Below are 19,641 nucleotides of genomic sequence, written 5' to 3'. Positions count from 1 at the left end.
TTTAATGTATGTACTTTTAAATTTATTATTAATTTTAAGCGTTGCTTACTCTTATGCATGTATATTTATATGGCTTTCTGAACATATTTTCAACTTTAGGAGGAAAACTAAAAAAAATATTTTATTGAAATGCTTAAAGGCCTACAAAAATGTAAGTGTAAATTCACAACTCTGTGATTTCGCCTATCACTCACTATACCGACACCAGACTTTTTGTATTAATCCCAGCTTAATGTATTGTAATTTTCCTACGACTTAACCTAACGGTTCTATCCGATCCCATCACTTGCTGCGCCAGCTGCGCAGTTTGCACTGCTTGAACATATAGTAAAACGCGGTCGCTGGCGCAGCAAACAAATTCGGATCTTTCGCGAAAAACTAAACTAGTGCTACTTAAATACGGAGACTGCGGCGACGATTGCCAATGTTAAGCCACTCCAGCGGCACGTTGCCGGCCACATTGTACGTGGTGGGCGTGCAATTCATCAGCTTCCTGGCTGGCTCGCAGCGGCGACTCACATTCCAGTAGGCAAAGCCCTGCGGGCAGCGGTAAATTTGGCCTTCGATGCGGCCCGTCTGCTCAGAGTAGCCGCACTTGACGAACAGCTGACTGCACTCATCCTCGTTCAGGGCAAAGTGTCCCACGTCGGGACAAAGTGGAGATGTGGAGCTGATTTGCACCTAATCGGACGGTAAGTGAAGAACGAAATATTAAAATATGAATATAATTATGTATGTATAGGTATGTATGTCAGCGACTTACCATATTTTGGCGACGCGTTTGATCTTCAAATAGGTTAGGGTGAGTTCTCTTCTGACCCTTGCTGCACGTGTCTCCCGCCTCAGGTTTGCCGCAGCTGCATGACTTGTCCTGGTACACTGTGCCATTGGGGCACTGGAACACAACAATGTTTAGGTCGTTGCTGTCCGCGTTCTCGCTGCACTGATAGAACATGCCGCAGTTCTGCGGATGGCGTCGGAAGCCGGTGGGGCAAACGTACACGTCCTGTCCCGGCCCTGTGGACGGGCATGGCTCAGTGCCATTCGAACTGGTTGGTGGCGCAGATGAAGTTGTTGTGGTATCAATGGGAGCATCAGTTGTTGTTGTGTCCACCGGGGTGCTGGACGTTGTGGTTTCTGGCCTTGGAGTTTGTGTCGTTGGCTCGGTGGGTCGTGCAGTGCTCGTTTCCGTGGTCTCTCCAGGGTTTTCTGTTGTTTCAGTCGGTCTGCCAGTAGTTGTGGGGGATCCTGTTGTAGAGCTGGAGCAATTTCCCGATACCTGATCCGCGTAGTTGCACGTCTCTGCGGACGTATCCCACACTGTGCCCTTGGGGCACTTGAAGCTGTACACCTGATAGTTGCCATTTTTGCTGCCATCCACGCAGCGGTAGTAGTGGCTGCAGTCTTCGGGGTCCGCGAAGAAGCCCTCGGCGGTGCAGTTGTAGTTCGGTGCTGGCTCTGGCATATTGGTAGTTGATGCTGGATTGTCCGTTGTGGTAGTTTCTTGGGTCATGGTAGTTGTATCGATGCTTGGGGATGTGGTGGGTGTATACCCTGGACTCGTTGTTGTAGTCGGAACATTTGTTGTTTCTGTGCTTGGTTCTGGTGTCGGCTTTGTGGTGGGTTTTTCGGCTCCCATTGTTGTTGTTTCTGGTTCAGGTGTCGGCTTTGTGGTGGGTTTTTCGGCTATTATAGTTGTTGTTTCTGGTTCAGGTGTTGGCTTTGAGGTGGGTTTATCAGTTACTGTTGATGTTTCCGGTTCAGGTGTCGGCTTTGAGGTGGGTTTATCAGTTGCTGTTGTTGTTTCTGGTGTCGGTTTTGTGGTGGGCTCTTGAGTGGTTGTGGGACCTTCTGGCTTTGTGGGTGTGGTCTCTGGTTCCTTAGCGCTCTCAGTCACCGTACTCTCCGTCTCAGATTGTGTAGTGGATGTATAGATCGTGGTCGTGGTGGTTGGTGGCTCCGTTGTGGTCGATGGCAGATTCGCGCACCTCGGAATATTCTCCATGTAGTCACATGTCTGGACATCTTCGTTCCATCCCGTACCCTTGGGACATGTGAAGTTGTACCTTCTGTAGGAGTTTCCAGCGCTTATGCATCGGTAGTACTTTCGGCAATCCTCGGGATCAGCCATATAACCCTCGCCCTCACATTCCGTGCCAGCTGGCAGTGGCTTCATTGTGGTTGTTGACGGCGTCATCGTGGTGGTGACAGGTTCGCTGTTTTCTGTGCTGCCAGTCGATCCCGATCCGGTTGTTGATGTCATGGTTGTGCTGGGCACTTCTGTGGTAGTGCTGGGCGGGGACATACTCGTTGTTGTCTGTTCCGTTGTGGTGGGTAGAGCTGTTGTTGTGATGGTCGTGGAGGGAGTTGTTGTGCTCATTGTGGTCGTCGATGGCGTCGATGTTACAGTCGTCGTTCCATTGTTTGTCGTCGTCTCACACGGTGGCTTCTCTTGAACTTCTGTGGCGGTGCTGGTGTTGCAATTGTTGAAGTTGTGGTTGCATGTCTGAAGGTCCTGGTCCCACACAGTTCCAGCTCCACATTGGAATGGAATCTGGGTGAAGCCACCTTTGCCATTGCTGACACAGCGGTAGAACTTGGAACAGTTGTTGGGATCGGCCATGAATCCTTCGGCTCTGCACTGTCCATCGGTGTTGGGGGAACTTGTTGGAGTGGGTCGAGCGGTGGATGAGGATGAAGATGGTTGGGATGTGGGTCTCGATGTGGTAGGTCGGGATGTGGTAGGACGTGATGTCGTAGGACGCGATGTGGTACCAGTTTGGCTTGATGTTGGTCGTGGTGTCGAAGGTCGGGCTGTAGAAGTTGAGCTTGTAATCGGACCTGTGCCTGGCTTATGTGTCGACGAAGACGTAGCGGCGCCACCGCAGCCCTTCACTGCCCAAGCATGGTTACAGCTCTGTATGTCAGCATCCCACACTGTGCCAGGACCGCACGTGAAGGGAATCATGGTGAAGCCACCTCTGTCGTTATCTACACACCGATAGAACTTGGCACAGTTTGTCTTATCCCCAATAAACTGTCCATTTTGCTTGCATGGCTCTGAGGGATTTGCTGGGGTAGGACTGGTAGTCGCACTAGATGAAGAACCACTTGAGGACGATGAAGATGAAGATGAGCCCTGCGTATTGTTATTATTGCTGGTGGATGAAGAGGTTGATGACGATCCCTGGTTGGACGTGGAGCCACTGTTTGAGGATGATCCCTGGTTGGACGAGGAACCAGTGTTAGAGGATGATCCCTGGTTCGATGAGGAACCACTGTTTGATGATGATCCCTGGTTGGACGAGGAACCACTGTTTGAGGATGATCCCTGGTTGGAAGAGGAGCCAGTGTTAGAGGACGAGCCTTGGTTGGACGACGAACCCCCTCCAGTTGTTGAAGAGGAGGAAGAACTTGTACTGTTGGATGATGAGGAGGAGGATGTGACTTTTTTGCATTTCAACGGCTGGCTTTGAATTTGATCGGGATGGTTGCAGCTGTTGGCCTCTGGGTCCCAGAGTGTGTTGGGCGGACAGGTGAACGAAACCATTGTGAATCCTCCCTTGCCATTGTCCACGCACCGATAGAATTTCGCACAATTTTCTTTGTCCGCAAGGAAAGTTTCCTCACTTTCGCACTTTTCTGCGGGTTTGAAAGGTTTCTGAGTTGTTGTTGATGAATTTCCTTGGTTGGATGAGGAAGCGCCTTGGTTAGACGAGGATGACTCTGAAGAGCTCTGATTAGAGGATGATCCCTGAGTGCTGGATTCTGTGGATGAAGAAGAGCTCTGGTTTGAAGATGACGAAGATCCTTGGTTTGATGATGACGATCCTTGGTTCGAAGACGATGTCGAGCTCTGCTGATTGTTAGAGGTTGACGAGGTTGATGATTCCTGATTGCCGGATGAGCCTTGGTTGCTGGATGAACCTTGGTTACTGGATGAGCCTTGGTTGCTAGATGAACCTTGGTTACTGGATGAACCTTGGTTACTGGATGAACCTTGGTTGCTAGATGAGCCTTGGTTGCTAGATGAGCCTTGGTTACTGGATGAACCTTGATTGTTTGATGAGCCTTGATTGTTGGATGAGCCTTGGTTGCTGGAAGAACCTTGGTTGCTCGAGGAGCCTTGGTTACTGGATGAACCTTGATTGCTAGATGAACCTTGATTGCTGGACGAACCTTGATTGCCAGATTGATTGCTAGATGAGCCCTGATTGCTGGAAGATTGCTGACTGCTGCCCGACGTGGTGGTGCTCTCCTGACTGCTGCCTGATTGATTATTATTGCTAGAGTTGGAGTTGGAGGAGGAGCTGGAATTGGCCGCCGATTGATTGCCGCTCGATGAGGAACCTTGATTGCTGCCACTTGATTGTTGGCCACTGCTAGATCCCGATTGTATATTACATTCCTTCTTTTGGTCTTCCGTGGGCAGATCGCAGACTTTGTCCTTTTGGTTCCACACAGTTCCGGGTCCGCATGTGAATGGCACCTGCTCCAGTTTGTTATCAACATCTAGGCGACATCTGTAGAACTTGGCGCAATCCTTTTTGTCCGGTATGTAGGTCATTTCATTCTCACATTCAGTTGTTTCAGGTTTGTTGGATGTGCTGTTGGAGCCACTGGAGGAGCCTTGATTACTGCCAGAACTTTGATTATTGCTGGAGGATTGAGAACCAGAACTTTGATTATTGTTGGAGGATTGAGAACCAGAGCTTTGATTATTGTTTGAGCTTTGATTGCTGCCAGAACTTTGAGTATTGTTCGAGCTTTCATTGCTGTTATTTCCTGAGCTTTGGCTAGTTTGACTACCGCCTGAGCTTTGGTTCTGATTGTTGCTAGAGCTTTCGTTGGATTGGTTGTTTCCTGAGCTTTGATTCGAGGATTGCTGATTGCTGCTCGAAGTGGACGACTCCTGGTTGGAGCTTGTGCTAGAGCTTGATGTGGATGAATTTTGCGAGGAGGAGGAGGAGCTGGAGGATGTCGATGAGCTGGACTGCTGGGTGCTGGACGACGTGGAGTTCTGGTGGCTGCTGGACTGTGATGACTGTGTTGATGTTTGGCCTGCATAATAGCCATCGTTCTGGGGCTCAGTCTGGGCCTGATTGCGGCACCCGCCATTAGCACGTACATCAAACATGTGGTTGCACGACTGCAGCGACTCGTCCCAGGCTGTGCCGTCCGAGCAGCGAAAACCGATTTTATTATAGCCCCTGCCATTCGAGATGCAGCGATAAAACACGGTGCAGTCACTGGGATCACTCATAAATCCATCATCCCGACACACCACCTCATCGGCACCCTCCTCCCCCGATAGCGCGGCGCGTAAAGATGATGAGCTGGAACTCGAGAAGGATATGACCGATACACCATTGAGTCCTGTCAGGCCATAATTTGTGGGCAACTGATTTGCCGTCGCATAGGTGCGCAGCTCATTGGCGGCTGGTGTGACGGCAGCGTTAAGCAGCGCATTATGGTCATCATGCTGGCCATCAGTGACGAGTCCATCATACCCATCAGAGCCGTCACCCAGACCCCCCATGCTCCCGTCAATTTCATTCATTTGGTCCACGCACTCGTCCCTCCCGGCCATCGATGGAGGCAGGCACATGCGAAGGGTGCGCGAGAAGACCGTGTTCTCCTTACAGGCCAACATATACGGGCGGATATACTGTTCCGAGCGCTGCTCACAGCGGTAGTAGATGCGACAGTCATAGTCGTCGGCAAACAGTCCCTCGCCCGGACAGTAGAAGGCCACGTCCACGTTTTCAGTCAGCGAGTTCGCACGGATTGATGAAGATGGAATGTCTGTAATAAAAGTCAACGGATGAACAGTTAAGTTTTGGACTGGCGCAATGAAGTGCAACTAAATTAGCTACACTGGGGTGAAAAATGAAAGATGAAGTGGGAAACAATTCAAAGATTTTTGCAGGAAAATTTCAGTTTGTGGATAGTTCTTTTGGCAGTGTAAATATATCTAACTTTGTGAGGGGGGCATAGCTGTTAAGGATTTAGAATTCCTGAATGAGAGTCGGATACTATTTTTAAGCCAATTAATTTATATGGGAAACATTTATTATTTGTCTTTTTATTGATATATTAACTTCCCAAAAATGTCAATTAATGATTGAGCAGCAGACAAGTTTATATTTTACATATGTACATACATATTATGTACACGAGTATCATAGAAATTGTAACAGGCAATTTGTAATCGCCCGCTGGAACAAACCATTGAACTGAAACTTCCTGTCAGAAATGCTCGCATCTGCAATCATTATTACGAGTACGAGTAAATATGTATGTACATATGTATGTAAATGCTCCGCTGAACATACACAAATCTACATATTTTGCTCAATTTCGTTTGACATTTTGTGTGTGTTCGTCTTTCGTTTTTCGTTGCGGGATTTTTCGCGCTGTCAAAATAAAATTGATAATTTATTGTCATTCAATGTGCGAGAGAGTCCTCTCTCTTTTTTGTTGGCTTTGTTTTTATTCCTGCCCTGGCGCTGGCTTCCAATAAATTTAAATGCATTTATGGCCGTTACAGCGGAACAAATTCATTTTCAAAATGAATTGTGGGTGTGTGGGGGCGTGTTTTTTCGGTATGTTTTCATTCAGCTTTACAGTGGTTTTTCCCGACCTTTTTTTTTGGGCTTTGTATGGTAAGTGTTGTGTGCTAGACCGAATTGCTGTTGCGGCATGTAAATCGAGGAAGGGGGGCGAGTTGTGCTGGGGGGAAAATTGTAAATGCCTGGCTAAAAATTAGACCGGGTCTAGGCATAAATTTACATCAGTCACAGTCTGATATATTTGATTTTGTTTTCTTTCTCCCTCTTTCTCACATTATTATTATTGGAGCATGTGGCCCTGGCCACTGGTTTATGGCTCAAATGGCCCGGAGCCATATATTCCGCTTGAAAATTGCCAAATATAATGGCCATAAAATGTAATTATATCGAGTGTGCCTAAGCAGGACCAACATTAATATTTTTAAGCAAAAGCAATACGATGAGGTTTATCTTGGAAATTTGAATTCTATCTTTGAATATATAAAATTAAATTGTATATTTTTTAGGCATGAAACTACTGTGGGGAGAAATATAATTAATAATTCGAAAAGTGTGAAAAAAACTCCACTTTAATGGCAGATGATCTCTGACATTTTTGGAGTGTTTGCATTCCCTGAAAACGGCTTAAATTTTAAATTGCAGCAGCAATCCCTGCAGAGCGGAACCAAAAATCTAGTAAACTAATTTAATAGAACGCCTCACCGCACACGGCCTGGACTGGCCTGGATTGGTGGGTTGCCTGGATGGCTCGTGGCCAAGGCAAACAAACATAAAGTTTCAATTTGTACACGAAAGCCCAAAAATGCTAAACCCATTACACAGATGGTAGCTGTGTGGGAACGGAAGGCTGTACGCAGGAGCATCCCGTATCCTTGTCGTCGCTCTCCAACGTTTTGGGGAAAATTGACCGTTTTACGATTTTAATTATATATGATGTGTACTTTAGAACTTATGCAAAATGAAACGCAAGAAGAGCGCGGCAATACGACCACAAACTTATGCGTTACCCCACAGTATACCACACTCTCCTCTACCGACCAGACTAGGAGACCTCCAAAGCGGGTATATGGGTGCAGACAGCTCGGGGGAACAGGATCAGGGCGTAACATGGTTAGCCACAATCTGACCGCAGAGCATGGCCGCAAATAGTTTGGGATATGCCATTGCCACGCACCCCCCTACTCGCCCCACCCTGCGCCTAGGGTTGCTGCATTAAAATTTCAATTTTCAACATTTAAGCACGTTACGGTTTACGAAAATTTAGTTATAAAAGCATAACATAACATTTACACATACTCGTCCCTGTGTGCGGAATTTTCCCTCAGTGCTGCCTGCTCTGCTGGCACTTCTTTTTCGGCATACGTAGGCATAATTATCGTGGACACTGTATAACAAATATTTAATTTCCACATACTTCTACCCTCAGTTCTCCTCTTGATAGTTAAATATTTATTGAGCGGCTGTTTTTTATGTGGTTTGGATGGCAACAAACTGTCAGGGAATTTCCTTCACTTCGGTAGCGGGAGGGACGATACTTAAATTTTAATTTGATAAATTGTAAATGTTGCTGTGCTGGTCTGTTCTGTGGCTGCCAAATCTCCTTAAATGGCCAACTGTAATTAAGTTTCGTTTTCTGTGTCTTGTACTTTTTTAATAGTTATTTCGAGGTTTTTCGGCTCTGCCGCTGACACACAAAATGCCAACTGGGGACTCCTCATTGGCGCTTGGGGCGGGGTCGGCTGCTTTGTTGTTGTGAGGAGGCAGGGCAAATGTCGCTTAATTAGTTATTAAAAGTTTCGTCATTATATTTTTTGTGCTCGATTCAGTTTCTCTTCTTAAACCTCCTCCTGCAGCCGAAGGCATTTTGTGGTTGAATTTGCTCAAAAGTAGTGCCAGCGGGGTTTTGTTTTTAAATTGTTCGACGTTAGACAAGACATTTTTAAGCAAAAAAGAACACACAAAACTATATGTGTACAACCTGTTTGTAGCTGATCAAGATTAATCTCCTTCTCCCTCTGCTTCCCATCCGCATTATCCTGTAACGCTTTTAGTGACTTGATTCAATTACCTTGTCTGAGCTGAGAGTCAGGGCAAAAGATGATGCAGTAAAGATTGCCATTGCCATTACAAAAAAAAAGTTAAATTCAAATGTCAGTTGGCAGTTTGATATCTGTCCTGTGCAAGCTCCAGTTGTCGCATCCTTTAATCGCATCCCTCACTCTCTAGTGGCAAGTTGTAAATAGGATATTTGGATTTTTTAGCTGCTGCCCCAACGTCTGGTTGGCAGCTCCGTAACTTCATTTGCCTCTGGTGGCATTTAGTCCGCTGCATCATGCTCTACCACGTACGTGTTGGCTCGGTCCGGCCCGGATTTCAGTTTCAAGTGCATGTATTTGCCACGCCCAGGTCATTCTGTTTCACCCCGCCCCGCCCTGCCCCGAATTTTCATGGTGCAAAATGACCAACTACAGGAAATTCAATTTATTATGCAGCCTGACAGTTTTTAGCCATTCTCTCTCTAAGATGACAGCTGCTCCAGCTCCAGCTTCAGCTTCAGCTCCGAGCCATTGCTGCTGCTTCTCCTGCTTCGTAATTCTGACAGTCGCAACGAGTACAAAATAAAAAAAGATGAGTGAAACTTTCGCTAATTCTGGCATCTGTCCGGCTTTATGTTCCCGTTCCTTCTTTTTGGACTCATTTTTCCTTCAGCTAAACTGCTTTCGAATGCGATGCGGCAGATGCATTTGAATTTCGCGCTGCGCTGCGCTTGAGCAGATTTTAATATTGGTAACGTCCTTGAAGGCATCGATTGGTGGACTGGCCGTGGACTGGCCTGTCATTACTCATACGCAGCGTGTGCCACAATTACCATTTTGCATTATTCATTCCGATGCGGCTGGGGTAGATAAACTTGTTAGAAAACTTGCTGACAGCTGCCATGAAAAACTTAAATATTTAAATGTCCTCTCCGCTCCGGTCTGCCACATCACTCGAACCATCTCGATGGGAATTGCCTTTAACTTGTAGCAATTAAGTTGAATTTTAACTATTTAGAAGCAGCAGCACTCATCGTGTCATGTAGCTGGAAGGAGGCAGGCAGCAGAGCCTGCCGTCATGCCGTTAAATTAAGCATAAAACGCTTTTAGTTACAATCACGTTCGTCTCAATTAAACTACATTAAATTCAATTCAATTAGCAGAACACAAGAACACGAAATGAAAGCAACATTGTCATTACGGTTAGGGCCGATGTCGTTGCCTATGCCAACGGCTTTTGTCCAGAACCAAGCAGCCAAGGGACTAAAGACTAAGCACTGAGGACGCCCAGGACACCAGAGCCAAGACTAAAGACGCAAAAATCTAGCGATGGCCTGACTGACAATTGACTTTCATTATTTCCTACATTCCTTGGTGCATTATTGAGGCCTGGCGCTGGGCATATTTGACAGAGACCCAGGAGCTGGCGATGTCTTACTCCTTTGTGCTGCTGCTGCTGCTGCTGGTGCCTGGTTCTTCTAGTGCTTCTGTCTTGGCGTGTTAGTTTGCCTGGGTGTAATTAAGTTTAATATTTAATTTAATTGCATATATACATACAACTACAGCGGCAGCAGCAATGTGCCTCATAAAAGGACACGCGCTGTGACAATGTTGGCCATTTTGTTACTGCTCCACTGCTCACTGAAATTATGATGAAAGCAGTGGCAAAAGGCGGAGCCAAAGGCTTTTATACAGTTAGTGGATGATGGCGTGGGAGGCAGAAGGTGGGAAGACCTCTTAGCCCAACTCTCGCACAAAGCCATAAAGGTGAAGGTCAGTCTTTAGCCTCCTGCCTCGAAACTGGAACGTGCTCGCCTTAGTCCGGACTTAACTTCGTGGATATTCCCACACTCTGTATGTGGTGCTGTTGGTCAGCCAGTGACTTGCTTAGTTACTTCATTTTGCGTTGACCTCTTTCGGGGCTGCATTATTATCATTGGAGTTGCCTGACTCTGCCTGCCGACTGCTTATATTATGTCCTTGGCATGGGATTATGGCGTGTTAGCAGGTAGTTTGTGCCCCCACCCTCGAAAGGACAGTGCCAGGGACTCAAGGACTGGGCCAGGAGGAGTCGTGTAATGAATTGTGTGTCGGGCAGCCTGATGTTTTGTTTGCTGCTCAATTTGCCAGGACAGTTAATCACATTGCGTGAAAGCTAATGTCATTAGAAGAGCCTTCGTGCTGGCAGCCAACATGCATACATATATAAATATTCCTTCTATAAAGCGTAAATCCAACATAAAATTGTATGTCAATGCCTGCCCCACTAGTGTCTGTCTCCGAAGACTTTCGACTTGTTTGGTATTTAGTTTAGTTTTGTCTGGAATTGTCTGACAAGTTTGAAGTTTGACTAAAGATCTGCGGGATGAAATGTGAGCCTCTCCATAACTCATACAAATTAAAACTAAAATTCGATTAGGCTTTATTTCGAAACAAAATTGAATCAAAAGCGAAATCTTTGGCTGACATTAAACTAGGTTACAGTTTCCTCAGAAAGTGGTTTCCTTTTGTCGCTGACACTTTTGCATGGTAAATGAATTGCTGCGGCACTCCCCTCAACTTGCACCAACTCAAACAAATTTCCAATAAATGTACCTTAAAGGACCCCAAGCCCGACTCCGACACGAGCATATGTGAGAAGAGAAAACTTTACCATGCCAGTCGCAGCTCCAGCTCCAGCCTTTGTTGTATCGTATCGAAATGGAACGCCATGGCCAACCGCAGGCGCAGTTCTATTACCCCTTAACTGTTTGGCTAAGGCTCCGCAAGACTGCAACAATAGCCGCCAGTCATTGGGCGCATAAAAAGTTACATATGTATGTATATGTATGGGCCAAAACTTTCCCTGCAAATTGGTGGCAATGGGAGTGGGAGTGGGAGTGAGAGTATGTGTTTTGCCGGGGGTCTTCAATTAATTTCATTTAGAGAGTGGCGCACAAAGATGCTCCCGGCTATTGCTAAATACACCCGAACAAAAGAAAATATATACACCCGAAGCACCCAGTCCAGTCCAGTCGAGGCATTGCTACATGCACTGCTGCGGTACATTCACAATATTTTCAATTAAGCTTGAACAATACCAGAGGAATAATAACAATTACAACATCTACAAGGAAACCAGTGTGATTGAAACATCTACAAGGAAACCAGTGGGGCAAAAGGCTTTAAAGGCAGCGTCCAGTACTCGTTAAGGAGTCTCTAATGTGGGATGTTTCCATTGTCTCTTGGATCGATAGTTGATAGTCAGAATAGGAACCTAAAACTCATCTAATTTTGCATTGCAGACGACTTCCTTGCAAACCCTAACCAATCTGACTAAACTCTGGCTAGTTTTGGTCAAACAATCCCCAGTACATGTGGTCTGGTTTATGCGCCAACTGTTGCCAAAGGAGGAGCGGGTGGGGAGCAGGCCAAATTACGTATCTGCATATAATCATTTGTTAAATTAATAACTGACAATGAGTTGAACTTCTTTGAACAGTCAGCCAGGGGAGAGGAGATTCAAATGGAATTACCACAGCAGGCGTCACTTGATTCGTTGCTGGATTCTTGTCCATTGGTGTGCATACTGTACTGGTTATGGTTATGGCAGACAAAACTTTTGTATGGCCTTAGTTCGGTCGAGGAATAATAATTAAATTCCAGCCAAAGCACTGGCCACATATTTGCTGGCTTCCACTTATCTGCCAGATGCTCGCATGTCCAGTGACGAATAAAGCTGCACATTCAGATTCATTTGGGTATCCCAAAATATCAGTGTGCAATGCAACAATTTCCAATATCCCAATTGGCATGCTAATTGTGCCCACGCCTTGTAGCTGGGCAGAGCAGAAGTTCAATTTGAGTTTGGAAAGCTCTCGGTCAACACTTTGGCCCCATCAAATATTTATAGCACTCGCCGAGGTCATTAACATTCATTTAGCAGAAAAACAAAGCCATGAATAAGCAATTTAACAATTACAAAGCAAATGCCTAAACAGGCCCAGACAATGGGACAGACGGACAGCCCGGACCGGACAGGTTAAACTTCCTAAGAAATTCCCCGCCATTCCCATTCCCATTCCCATTCCAGTGTGTGCGTGAAAGACAAAAGATTCATCTCAGACTCGAGCACACTCCGGAAGTGCTTGAGATGAGAATAGAGTCTCCAAGCCTCTCCAGTTTCAACTCTCAGCAATCAAAGAGTCAACAGTTTGCCATAAAAATGCTGGCAACCAGATACAAACTGCAATTCAAACTATGCACGTGTTAATTATTTATGCTCGAGTCCTCGCTGGAGACATTCCACGCCCAACTCAACCCGATAAATATGCTGGCCAGGCCATAAGGAGCTATCTGCTTGTAAATTCCTTCCACCAAAAAGAGTTCCACCTATAAATTATACAAATTATTATTTAACTTTCAGCTGCACAAGCGACTTGGGTTGCAGTTGATGTTTGTTTTTGTGTCCCTAACAGACGGGACTATACTCTTTCATGGAAAGAGATATCTTTCATAGCTGAAAGAGTATCTAAAACCACGACCACCACGACCATGCTAGCCTCATCCTGTTGCTGTGTCCGGCGAGCTGGTCAAGGCAGAAGTTATGCACAGACAAATCGCTTATTTAGATTAGAGCTGACATCTGTGGTGGAGAGGGAGAGCCAGGTGCGGATGGAGAGACTGCACGCAGGCGCAGATACCTAGATGCAAGCTCTACTGGCTGCAAGATCTTCATTCAGTGGCAATTTGTTGCTGGGAGTCTCTTCTGGAGACTGCCCCTGGGGGCGGGTCGGTGTTGTTCAACAAAATGTCTACTTAGGTTAAGCTTAGGCTGCTGGGCTAATGGCTGCTCCAGGTAATTGGCACGGGAAGCCAGGTGATCATTTTCAATTAGTGCGACCATCTGGGGCGTGAGTTATACGCTGTTGTAGGTAAGACGGTAGCTTGATTCTTGATTGTCGGGACAAGTGGGGATAAGTGGGGAAGCATCGTTTATAAAGTCAAGTTTAACGAACCAATGACTGGAAGCACTTACAGATTGTTGTTAGATTAGCGTTTGTTATAAATTAGTTTGCATTCGGCCACGGAGTGAGTTTTGGGGCTGTCTAGACTTGTGATTGCAAGGTGAAAAACGAAAACCAAAGGTTTCTGCTACCATTTTACCTGACTGCGCATTTGTCATAATAAAATTAGCATTTGCCTCGGTCAACAGCAGCAAGCCAAGTCAGAACAGAGACGGTGAAACATAGTGCAGGACAGGGAATGGGCAGGACTGAGCCCAGGATGCAGGCCAACTGGGAATGGCAGCCAGACTTATCAGCGTGTTGACAGACCAACCAACCAACCAACCAAGCCAGCAACCTGCAAAGGGAGCAGCCATTGGGTCAGGGCCTAGGTTAACATTTTTTCCTTTCCGTTGCCATTTCTTTTTTCTTTCGCTGGGCTTTTCCATGCGCCACGCCTTGTTTGGTGTTCTGAAATGGTTTCCTGTCTGGCCGATAAACAGGAAAGGACATACACTGCGGGTAAAGGTTGCTAATATTTTAATGGGGAAAGATAGATACCCAGAACGGTCCCATTCGTTCAATTTAAATTATATTACTAGTCAATCGATCTTGAATTCACTTCCAACTTAAACCTTTAAATGTGCATAAAATGTGCAACAAAATGCTCTGCATCCTTCGAATTCTCAACATTGTTGAAATTCTTTGATATTGCTGACTAAACGGAAAGAGTTTTGTATGTAAAGAGAAATCAAATCACGTACAGATTCCGTCCGTGGTCTGGCCAATATCTGCTGACCAATTTCACGCAACTGCAACAAATCAAAGAGCAAAATGTTGCCTCTGAGAGTAGCATCAGCAGCAATAGCAGCAGCAGCAGCAGCAGCAGCATCAGGACCATGCCCGAGTGCTAAATAAATTGAAAATTCTAAAAATTTTAATAAAAATTGTCGCAATATTGCAATAAAATGATTGCATGATTGCTCGCGCCTCTTCCTACGTCCTCGTCCTCGTCCATCCACATTCTGATCCTTAAACCCTCTATGGCCATCACGTTTCGTTTTCCCCCCTACTTTCCTTGCCCCATCGAATGCAATTGCATTTTTTCAAACGCCAACTGAAATACTATTTTTGATAAATGTATCTCGCTCCTTTCTGCCTCTGCTCCCCTTTGGGTTTGTCGCGGTTGTATGGCGTGGTTCAATGGAGGATTTTGTTGTTGGCTATCACATGCACCACACTCTCGGGGCAGAGGGACAGAGTCTGTGGCATCAATGCTCGGTGTGACATTGTTTGTGTGTGATTTTGTAACTGATATTTAAATTGTTCAACTTAGTCAGCGACGTGTTTGTCTGCCGCTGTCCGTCAGTTATCCCACTCGATTTTATTTTTTTACATTTCGCAGCTTTCCATTCTTTTGGGTTTGACATGTTTTATGCGATTGAGCTGCTGTCTCGAATTAACTTTGAACATTGTATATTTAAAGTCGATTTTTAAATTGCTGCTTCTGACGAAATGCTTCTCTATGCGAAATGTTTTTAATTCTTGTAAATCTATTTCCCGTATTAAACCTAGTTTTTTCAATCGCTGCTCTTTTGCCACACACCCCAATTGTGTACCACTTTGCGTTTCTTTTTTTTAGCCCACACAAAATATTAATTTAATTGAATTTTTAAAGTGAACCATTATATTAATTGATAATATATATGCGCTGGAGGATGTGGACACTGAGAGAGAAATGGATAGCAATGTTTTTGTGGTGCTCGTTCGATTTTGACAGATACATAATTAGTTTTTGCAGAGCCAAAGGCCGCAGGTGCAGTGGCTGCTACAAACACAGATACACCCACAACACTCCACATACGAGTAGGTGTGTGTGCACATATATTTTTTTGAAACCCGTAAGAGCTGTCTATGAGTGTGGTCTGGGTCGGGTGTGGGGTACTTTATGGCGGTGGGGAATCGAATGAATTTATATAAATGTTTATGGATATTTACCTCGTGCGGCAGCGGCGCCAATGCAGAGGCTGACGAGCAGCAGGCGGCAGACCCAACTGGATGTCCTTGTCGCCATTTTGTCGAGCTGCGAAAATGGTGGCATCTTTGGCGCCATTGCGTTTTGCTTTGCCAAAAAAATGTCACAACAGCTGCAAAGAGAGTGGCGAGAAATGGTAGAAGTGTTGAGATATTTGCTGAAGTATTCGCTGGCTCCTTCCGCTAGCCAAAACAGTTTGATTTTTAACAGCTTCGAGTGAATTTAATGCACGGCATTTAGTTTCAATTAGAGCCGCGCTCCCTCCCCCGCATATCATTCAGTCGAGGCAATTTTTCGCGCCATAAAATTCAAATCAATTTCGCTAATTAGCAAACGTCTCAAGTAATCAGAGAGATACTATGGGGTGGTCGGGTCCCCTCGCTGTTCTGCCACAGTAAAATGAATTACCCTGGCGAAGCAGGAAGCTGGGGAAAAGCGAGCAGGAAGGTGCAATGCATGAGGAAATGTTCCCTTGTTTCATTCCCTGCCAATGCTGCTCACTTTTTTTCATGCTACTCCTGTTCCTCCTGCTGCTGGGAGGCATCTTCACGGCTCGTTCGGTTTCATTTCCACAATTTCCATGCTCATATCCTTTGTCAGCTAGAGCGCTTTCCCCAGGCGGGGGACATTGTGTTCCTTTGGCTCTGCATAGTCCTCACCCTCACCCTCGTTCTCAAAGCCCATTTAATAAGTTAATTGTTACTACTGTTGCACTTTTGCCGCTTTTGAATTTATGATTAGCCACAACCGCCGCAGCGAGAAGCCAAGTGCTCAACTCAGCTCGAGGACTGGGTCTGGGCCCACTTCTAAGACGGCTCTTCGCTCTTTTTCCTGTCGCGGCTTGAACGCCCCTGTCTTGGTAAGTTTGCTCTAAGCCCGCACTGACATTCCACATAAATGTCAGCTGTGGTCCTGCTGCGCTTTATGTAGTCCGACTTTTATGCATTTCTAGTGCTTCGCTTCCTCTCTGATAGAATTCATGGCTGCCAACGTCCCATTTCCCTGCCCTGCCTCCTATCCAATTCCGCTCTCTCATCTTGGCCAAATGTCCTCCCAGTCATTATTGTCGTCTGCGTTTTTACTGGCTGTTGCTGCCTCTTTTTCTGCTACTGCTGCCGCTCCACTGGCTGACTTTGTGTCAACTTCATAATTATAGTTTTCTGTTATTTTCTTATATTTTTTTCGACAAAAGTTTTCTATGAGCAGCTTGGAGCACAGTGGATAGAAGAAGTTGTTGCCCAAGTGTATGTATGAAGTTTCTGTATATTGATTTGGTGTCCAATAAGTTTGTTTATATGATTATTTGTTAACTTGGAGATGATTGCATGACTGTACATGAATGTTTGGGGAATTCATAGTATTTTCACTCTGAGATTTCCGTTTCCAGCTGCCAAAACTTTATCAACTCGATCACGAGTGTACTGACCCGTGGCACAACTTTAGTTTTTCTCAGAAAATTATAGTTCATGAACCCATTCCCGCTTCGTGTCAATCAGAGTAAACTAACTCTGTGCCCAGTTGTCACCTGAACATCCTTGGCTAATATGCTGCATAATTGTTGCTTCCAGCCTGACTGTACCCCAATCTAACCCACTGTTAATTCAGATACAGTTGCTCTACATGGGGAGCATTGCTGCAGCCATACACATAAAGCGCCGGCAAAGATTCTATTAACCCAAGAAATTATGAGAAATGAAAACTTATTACGAGAAGTCATTAAGATGCAAGGAATTAAAAACTTTAAAAAGTAAAACTGAAAATGAAGCAAAGTCAAAGCGTCTCCGTCGTCGCCATCGCCATCGCCATCGCCTTCGCTGCAGCTTCTCCTTTCCTCTGTTGCTGTTGCATAAGCGTTGCTACGCGTCGGGGGGATAAGGGTAGCTGGGCGGCAGCCGTACAAAACTGTCGACGACTTATAACAAAGCTGAGAGAGGGGAAGGCAGCGGGGCAGAGAGGGAGCAGCGAGACGGAAGGCCTGCGTCAATGGCAGCTCGCGCGCGCTCTTCCTTTTAAGTTTCAACTACTTCGGCGGCAAAGGAAAGTCATAATTGTTAATGGGCTTTCAGCTTAAACGAATTTTTACAGCAAAAATACATGCATATGTCTGTATGTGTGTGTGCTGCATAAAATAATACATTTCTGTTTAAGTTTTAATTAGATTTTTAATATTTCGAATGTGAGATATGGCAGGCAGTAAGTTTGATTAAAAAACTTTCGCTATATGCATGATATATGTTGAATCTTATTTTTTTTTTATATGATATCTCATCTTTTTTTTGCGAGAACGTCAACCAGCCTGGTTGGTTTAATGAGCTGGCTATTAAGGCGGGGGCCAGAGAGAGGGAGTGCGAGAGCCCGTCGCATCATCATTACGCAATGTCAGTTGGCACTTTTATCAATGTTTCCTGTCAGTTTCGAGAACTTTGCGCCACGTCACAACGTCACGAGTGTCAGCGCCAGCGATTTTCATATTCACTGTGCATTTTTATCAGCCATTTGCCGACTCATTAAGCCAACGTCAATGCTCTTCTCCTGTTTGTCCGCTGCCATCTGCCTGCCTCTCCCTGGGGCCACGCTGCTGGCCCAGGTTTTGGCTCTGACTCGGGCTCCGGTCCGGGCCCTGTCTCGGATGGATGGCTGATGGCTTGGCTGCATTTTAAAAACGTCACTGCCGATTGAGTTTTACATGCTTTTAATTGACGTCGTCATGTAATGAAATTCAATTTATACTGCACGCCATTAATAGTAATTCATACTGAAGCAATGTACCATCATCAGCAGGTAGTTTTCAACCCACCTCCAATGACGGGCGGCACTGGCACTCCACTCAAGTTAAGTCAAGTCGAGCCCAGCCCTGACATGAATATGCAGCACGTGAGGCAGCAGGCAGGCTGGCTATCAGGTTCGTCGTCTGCCGCGTTCGACCGAGTGTGAATGGGTTCAGCACGTCCGCATATGTAATGTACATAGGTACATACGAATAATACATAGGTACAATATCAGCGGACAGTCGTCGTAGCAGCAGCAGCAGCAGCAGCAGCAGCTCGAACAAGTCCGAAGAATGCCGTAGCACTTTGAAATTGAAAATGCGTAATGCCATTAAATGGCTGCATGTCTGCCACTGACATGCTCCAAAATGAAATTATTCCCTCGAGATTAGTTCAGGAATTCTAATATGGCAAACGCTCCTGGTCATTTATGGCAAAATGCTTGTAGTTTTGTTAATTTAATTTAATATGAGCTTTGAATGGGCTCTCCTGAACATCTTCAATTCCCACGTGCAACAATGCAACCATGAGTCAGTCATGTTCATTGGAACAAGCACGGGGAGACCGATTCCCCAGTTATTCTGATTACCGTAACGCTGTCGTCATAATCTCTCGAGCAAGTTCTGAAAATTTGCATTTAATTGCTTGCCCAGTAGTCGCTCGAACACTGGCAAATGCAAATAAACAAGTTTTTGCTTCAGTTATAAAAACGATTAGCCACCACTTACGGCTTTAACATATAATTTAATGGTCAATTTGGTAGCCGTTTATCGGACAAATCTGGAAATCTTAAAGTCGCGTGCCACGCCAAGAAAAGAAATAATGAAGGATAGGGACAGACAGACAGAAAGACTAAAAAGCGAGTGTCACGACATCAATGAAAATTAAAAATCCCAGCATGCATTCAAATTGTGGCCAAAGCATTTTAATTAAAGTCCGCCAGCGACACAACAATCTAAATTGTTGTTCATTCACCAAAATATTAATTGACTTTTCCGATGGTCGTGCCGCGCCGGGTCGAAACATCATTAACGTAAATATAATTACGTGACAATTTGATGGTTTTTCGCCCGCTCTTTGCCATGCACAAATCACAAATCAAAAAGCGAAAAGCAAAATTAATTACACACAGGCCCAGTCCTATACTCCGCCCCAGTCCCAAAACGCCAACAGTATCGGGCGTGCCGACCCACCCAAGGGATCAATCAGTCGCAGTCGAAAAGGTGAACAATAAAACGCTGCATG

General features: G+C 45.5%; 1 protein-coding gene across 2 annotated transcripts in view; it reads right to left on the bottom strand.

Annotated features, from left to right (window-relative positions):
* Positions 1–372: 372 nt before the first annotated feature.
* Positions 373–19,641, bottom strand: part of LOC117582810 (sericin 1) — a 47,318-nt gene continuing 28,049 nt past the window's right edge. The window contains exons 4-7 of one of the 2 annotated variants that reach the window (XM_034270843.1): positions 15,592–15,740; positions 4,180–5,805; positions 764–3,909; positions 373–681 (exon numbers count right to left, since the gene is read on the bottom strand). In XM_034270843.1, coding sequence (XP_034126734.1) covers positions 394–681; positions 764–3,909; positions 4,180–5,805; positions 15,592–15,706 — 5,175 coding nt within the window. In that variant the 5' untranslated portion in view covers positions 15,707–15,740 and the 3' untranslated portion in view covers positions 373–393. Of the gene's footprint in view, positions 682–763; positions 5,806–15,591; positions 15,741–19,641 lie in introns of both variants that reach the window. The other variant, XM_034270842.1, reaches the window with a different exon arrangement.

The sequence above is a fragment of the Drosophila guanche genome, unplaced genomic scaffold (assembly GCF_900245975.1).
Source record: "Drosophila guanche unplaced genomic scaffold, DGUA_6, whole genome shotgun sequence".
In the NCBI taxonomy this organism is placed as follows: Eukaryota; Metazoa; Arthropoda; class Insecta; order Diptera; family Drosophilidae; genus Drosophila; species Drosophila guanche.
The sequence above is the reverse complement of the archived record's forward strand: the minus strand, read 5'-3'. Positions and strand labels throughout refer to the sequence as shown.